This window comes from Anser cygnoides, chromosome 1 (assembly GCF_040182565.1).
Source record: "Anser cygnoides isolate HZ-2024a breed goose chromosome 1, Taihu_goose_T2T_genome, whole genome shotgun sequence".
NCBI lineage: Eukaryota > Metazoa > Chordata > Aves > Anseriformes > Anatidae > Anser > Anser cygnoides.
In genome coordinates this window covers 113,086,975-113,092,974 of record NC_089873.1, presented here as the reverse complement: position 1 = coordinate 113,092,974, position 6,000 = coordinate 113,086,975, and the positions used below count along the sequence as shown (strand labels likewise).

General features: G+C 47.7%; 1 protein-coding gene across 2 annotated transcripts in view; it reads left to right on the top strand.

The window, feature by feature from the left end:
* The first annotated feature begins 555 nt into the window (after nt 1-555).
* PAXBP1 (PAX3 and PAX7 binding protein 1) overlaps nt 556-6,000 on the top strand; it is a 28,948-nt gene continuing 23,503 nt past the window's right edge. Inside the window, exons 1-3 of one of the 2 annotated variants that reach the window (XM_066978186.1) lie at nt 556-1,132; nt 2,432-2,560; nt 4,919-5,095. In XM_066978186.1, coding sequence (XP_066834287.1) covers nt 559-1,132; nt 2,432-2,560; nt 4,919-5,095 — 880 coding nt within the window. In that variant the 5' untranslated portion in view covers nt 556-558. The remainder of the gene's footprint in view (nt 1,133-2,431; nt 2,561-4,918; nt 5,096-6,000) is intronic. The other variant, XM_066978177.1, reaches the window with a different exon arrangement.

Sequence of the window (6,000 nt, the reverse complement as noted above, 5' to 3'; positions counted from 1 at the left end):
TTAAAAAGGTCAAATGATCTGTTTGCATCTGCCACCAAATTCATCATTCATCAGGAAAGGTTGGACGTGGTGCTTAGGGACATGATTTAGTGGGTGACATTGGTAGTAGGGTGATGGTTGGACCAGATGATCTTGAAGGTCTTTTCCAACCCTAATGATTCTATGCTTTTTCTTTTAGTCAACCGCCAGCTGCACTGCCTTCTCCTGAAGGTGCCCACAGCCCTGACAGACCCCTGCCCCAAAACACACCGCCATTTAGCACTTGGAGGGCCACCAGACCACTTTCCCTCCCCAGCCTGGAGGGAGCAGACACCCTCAGGGCCGTGTAGAGCCCCGGGGCGAGCCTGGAGAAGCGCTGGGAGCGGCGGAGGCGACAACGGGGCCTGACAGGACCCGCCGAGCCGCCCCGCAGTTTCAAACAGCCCGCGCCGCTCCCCGGCACAAGATGGCGGCCGCCCCCCGGGGCGGGCGGGCTCTCCGTGCCCGGGCGCCCCGGCGGTGGCGGCGGGCGGCCGGCAGGGGGCGCTGCGGCGGCGTGGCGCTGCGGCGGCCGCCATCATGCTCGGCGAGCCGGGCCTGGGCCGCGGCGCGGTGGCGGGGCGGCGCGGCGCGGGGGGCTCGGCGCCCGGCGGCATGTTCCGCAAGGCGCGGCGGGTGAACGTGAGGAAGCGCAACGACTCGGAGGAGGAGGACGAGGAGCGCGACGAGGAGCCGCCCCACGAGCCGCCGCCGGGACCCGCCGGGGAAGGGCCGGCCGAGGCCTCCGCCGTGGCGGCGGCGGCGGCCGGGGGAGGAGGCGGCGGCGGCGGCGGTCCCGGCGGTCCCGGCGGCCCCGGTCTGCTGCCGCTGCCGCCCGGCTGCGTGCCCCTCGCCCTGCCCGGCAGCCCCGCCGCCTTCGCCTGCGCCGCGGGCTACGGCGCGGCCCTCGGCTTGGGGCTGGGCTTGATGGCGGCCGACCGGGCGGGCCTGGGGGTGCCCCCGCCGCCCTCCCCGCTGCCCCCGCCGCCGCCGGCGGCCCCTCAGCAGGGCAACGGGCTGCCGGCCGCCGGGCGCCACAAGGAGAAGAAGCGGCCGCGGGAGAGCAAGGAGGTGCCGCGGGCCAGCCTGCTCAGCTTCCAGGACGAGGAGGAGGGTGAGGCGGCGGGGGGCTGCCCGCCCCGGCCCCGCGCCTCCGACGCGTTTTGTTTCGTGGCCGTGCCGCCCGGTGTGGGGGCCGGCGGGGGGCTGCGGCGCCCCGTGTGAGGCAGGGGGAGCAGGGGGTGCGAGGCACCGGGAGCTAGGCCCGGCCTCGTCGGCCCCTGCCGCCCCGCGCCTGTGGTGCTGAGGGAGGGGTGTCTTTGCTGAGCTTCCCTGTCGGGTTTATCTTCCCCCGGTGTGGCCGGTGTTAAAGGCTGGATCCGACAAACCCCCTGCGAGGGTTTTGTGGCAGAGTTGCTTCATCTCGGAGTCCACGAGGATTGTTAGGTTAACCCTCGTGAATAGTCAGAAAAGTGGCTGAATGGTTTCTGGGCTTCAGCTCTTAGCAAAATAGCTTAGCTGTGTTCGTGCAGTGTTTTGGCTAATATTTCTGCTAGATTCCACTAGGTATCGTGCTCATGAATTGGTCTGTTCTCACTCAGATAATCTGATTATGGGTAGTAGTTATTGCATGTTAAAAATAATCAAAAGTACTCCTCAAACTCCTGAGTTTATTGCATCCCAGAAGTTCTGGATGGGATTAATAGGAGCGTTCTTGTGATACCTTTTGTCAGCGGGACGGTTAGTATGCGTTTTGAGTCCTCTTTGAAGGAATTTCCAGTGATCACTGGAACTTGGGTTGTAAGACTGTGACAGAAATCCTGCTAGAAATTCTGAAAACTCTGGATTTCCCACGTTAATCTGTGGTGTGGGTTTTTTTGATGCAATTTAGTTCTTCAACTTACTGCATACCTTGTGGTAGGTTGTAGTTCTGCAGGCCTTTAAACTGGTAGAACAACAAAACACAGTTGTTCCCTTGCCCATTAGTCATACTGGCACGCGTGTGTGTGAGGCTATGAAAAGAGTGATAACCCAAAATGTTGGGATTTCTTGTTTTCTTCCAAATTTGTGGTCACAGTCAAGGATCAGTTGTTTAAAAACTAATAAAAAACAAAACCAAAGATTAATACAGTCAGATAAATGCAGGTCATCTTGTACGCTTTTGTGTAACTTCTGCCTTGCATTTCTCTGATTGTTCTGTGAGCAGGATGTACCTGAAAATGACCTCCCAAAAAACAAGGAAGAAAGTACCTGTGAAAGGATGTGCAACTCTGTGTTACGACAGTGCAACTGTATAGTTGGGTGAAATTACGTTCTAGTGGCACTTAAGTTCTAGGTACAAAATTAAGAAATCTAACAGTAAGTAAACTTCTTGGCAGATCTAACGTAGTGTTTTCCAACTTCTCTTTTAAAGAAACCGAAGAAGTTTTCAAAGTGAAGAAATCAAGTTACAGCAAAAAGATTGTAAAACAATTGAAGAAAGAATACAAGGAAGATCTTGAAAAATCAAAAGTTAGAACAGAGGTCAATTCTCCGACAGATGGTAATTGCAAAACTAACAGTAACTCTGTAATGGCAAAGGTTTAAGAATTGTAAATATAAATGGCTTGTTTTCATGATGAATCCTCTGTCTTTTCAGAGAATTTAGCATTTAGAACTGAAGTAGAGCATGCATTAAATTGTGTCCATTTGAACCTCGCAAATGCTGGTCTGAAGCTGGTAGAGTTCTCTGAATCTCTGTCATGTGGAAATGAACGCCAAAGGATGAAGCTTCTCAGATAGCTACTTATGCAGTTGTCACTAGACCTCAGTAGTTTCTGTATTTCAGCTCTATTTATGTCAGATTAGTTTATTTTCTTCCTGCATCTGGTGCTTATCTGACAAGATATCCTTGTAATGCAGCTTCTCAAGAAGGAAAATCATGGGGTGAGCAGAGTGGTGTTTTTTGTTATTAAGTAAATTATCCAACAGCTGCGTGTTTCACGCAGTTTGGACCTTAGAGCAGAGTTGGTGATCAGGATGATAGGATGAAAGTGTTGGAGCAGAAGGATCTTTTAACAATACACAGAGCTCGGAATAGAGTCTGGGATTTCAGTTTCATTGTACGTCTGCTGTTGGTTATTGGGAAGCTCATTGGTAAAGTGTATTGATTCTTTTTCCTCTGCTGGTTGGTTTGTGTAGACTAATAACCTGCAGCCCCATGTCTAGAAGTGATGGGCTTATGATCAAAAAACGTCATTGATAGAGCTGAAACTTACGAGAGTTGAACGTGGTACGATGGAGAAATTTCCCTTCTTCCAATCACAAAACTCTTTAACTTTTAGTTAGTCCTTTAAAAATCTTAAAAGGACTTTTTCTGCATTTTAAAAACCCACAAATTCTTTTTTTGCCTGAACATGAGCCAGCAGTGTGCCCAGGTGACCAAGAAGGCCAACAGCATCCTGGCTTGTATCAGGAACATAGTAGCCAGCAGGACCAGGGAAGTCATTGTCCCTCTGTACTCTGCTCTGGTGAGGCCACACCTCGAGTACTGTGTTCAGCTTTGGGCCCCTCACTACAGGAAGGTCCTTGAGGCTCTGAAACGTGTCCAGAGAAGGGCTACAAAGCCGGTGAAGGGCCTGAGACACAAGTCCTGTGAGAAGAGGCTGAGGGAACTGGGGTTGTTTAGTCTGGAGAAGAGGAGGCCCAGGGGAGACCTTATTGCTCTCTGCAACTACCTGAAAGGAAGTTGTGGGGAGCTGGGGGTCAGCCTCTTCTTGCAGATAACTGATGATAGGACTAGAGGGAAGGGCCTCAAGTTGTGCCTGGGGGAGGTTAAGGTTGGAAATGAGGAGACATTTCTTCTCAGAAAGAGTAGTCAGGCATTGGAGCGGGTTGCCCAGGGAGGTGGTGGAGTCACTGGCCCTGGGGGTGTTCAAGGAAAGGCTGGACATGGTGCTTGGGGACATGGTTTAGTGGGTGATAGCAGTGGTTGGGGGACGGTTGGACCAGACGATCTTGGAGGTTTTTTCCAACCTTAATGATTCTATGATCTCTTGGGTGGAAGCCAAACCACACGCTACTTGCCAAGCTAAAAAGCTGCCCCCCCCTACTTTTTTCCTTCTCTTTTTTTCTTCAAGTTGCCTGTGTAATGGTATGGGGTGTGAGCAGAAACAGAAATTATGACTTCTGTGGCTAATGTTCAGGTCACCTGTGGAAAGCCAGATCTTCATTCTCGCTTCTGTCACTAAGGCTCTGTAAAGATTTGCATTTTGCACATGGCTAGTGTGTGCTTATTTTCTGTTTGTTTTGTATCTGTAGTTGGCTTCGTTATAGTGCAGGGGCTGATACTGAATCAGATGTCTGGATTCTCTAAACAAATGCTGAAGTCTAAAAATTCAGATGTATGCAGTGTAGACTGGATAGTTGGATTTAATTTGTGTTTTTATGCTGCCTGTATCTGTGTATTGCCCACCTAACGCAGGTTGATGTTGTACCTCAGCACAGGAGGAAAGTGAAACAGTTCTTTTGAAATAATCTGTTCTTGTAGAAAGATTTGGCACAACAAGGGCAATGCTTTCTAATTAGTCACACAAGAGACTGTGTGAAGGTTGTACGTATGAATTTAATTATCAAGTTCCCTCACTTTTTTAATACTTGGCAATATGTGGAATGTAGCTGTGGTTTCTGCTTTGTAACATTTCATTTTTAGAGAATGTTAGTGACTAAATCACAAATAAAAAGGATATTTTTATATATCTGCATATATGCAGATATATCTGCATATTTTGCTAGATTCCAAGTAGTAAAATTATCATTTAGCATCTTCATTTGTTTTTTATTTTAGATTGTTAGACCTTAAAAAAATGCCTCCAAGTGACCTTTACAAAAGAGTAAAATGTGGGCTTTGTTGTCTTAACAGTCGAACCACCACTAGAAAAGACAGGACAGATTAAGGATATAGGTCAAGAAGATGGGACTGCAAACAGTGAACAAGGTGAAGAAGAAATGGAAGTTGAAAGTGAGAAGGAAGAAGAAAAACCAAAAGCTGGTGGGGCTTTTTCAAGTGCTCTATCTTCACTGAATGTTCTCCGCCCAGGTTGGTTATTGTAATACATCTGATATATTAACAGATGCTTTAGCCAGCATTTGCAGCAGACTAAAATATTTGAGAGATTAGGGAATGTTTTTCAGCAGTATATCCAGCATCTGAGGATTCAAGAGAATGCAGTTTTCCAAGGATGTTCAATTTTACAAGCCCTATTGGAGAAGATGTTTTACTACAGAATGCTTAATCTTGATGTCAAAACCAGGAATTTCTCAAAGTGTTGACAAACTATGAGAAATATCTAGATTGGAATAGGTGACTTAACATGAATTTTAACTGATTTCAGTTAAAATACTGTATTTAATTTGAATGTCTTGGTTACACGTCTGCAAGGTGTCTCAAATGGTTTCCTATCTTCTTCTGTCTAATGAAGTCTTATCAGGCCTTGAGGCCAAAGAAATCCATTTGAGAAAGTGTTTTTGAAAGTAGTTTGCTGATCGGTAGCTGATTAATGTGGTGGCCATCTCCCCAAATAGAAGCTCCATCTGCACGCTTGGGATCCTAGTTGATTCTCAAATGACTTTTCCTTTAGGGGCAATTGCAAAAGGGTGCGATATGTTCATTATTGCATCTGTAAAGGTACTGCTAGCTTGAAAAAAATACCTTATTTCAAGTGTTAAGAGAATCTGAACTTCAACATTTTGTGCATGACTAGGCAAAGTAATGTTAAAAAGTTACTGGTGTTACAAAGATTGATTTGTGGGGGCCATTCTTTATAATGTATAAGTAAGTTGCATTCATTCAGTGCTAGGGAAGTTAGTTTTTTTCTTCTTACATGTGTTTTTTTTTCTTTCCTTTCAGTTGTACAATCTTTTCTTACTAGCTTTGTTACTCCTATTTGATGTCCTTTGATCTCAGAGCTACCATCATCTGTTGAAATGGTTGAGGATTTTTGT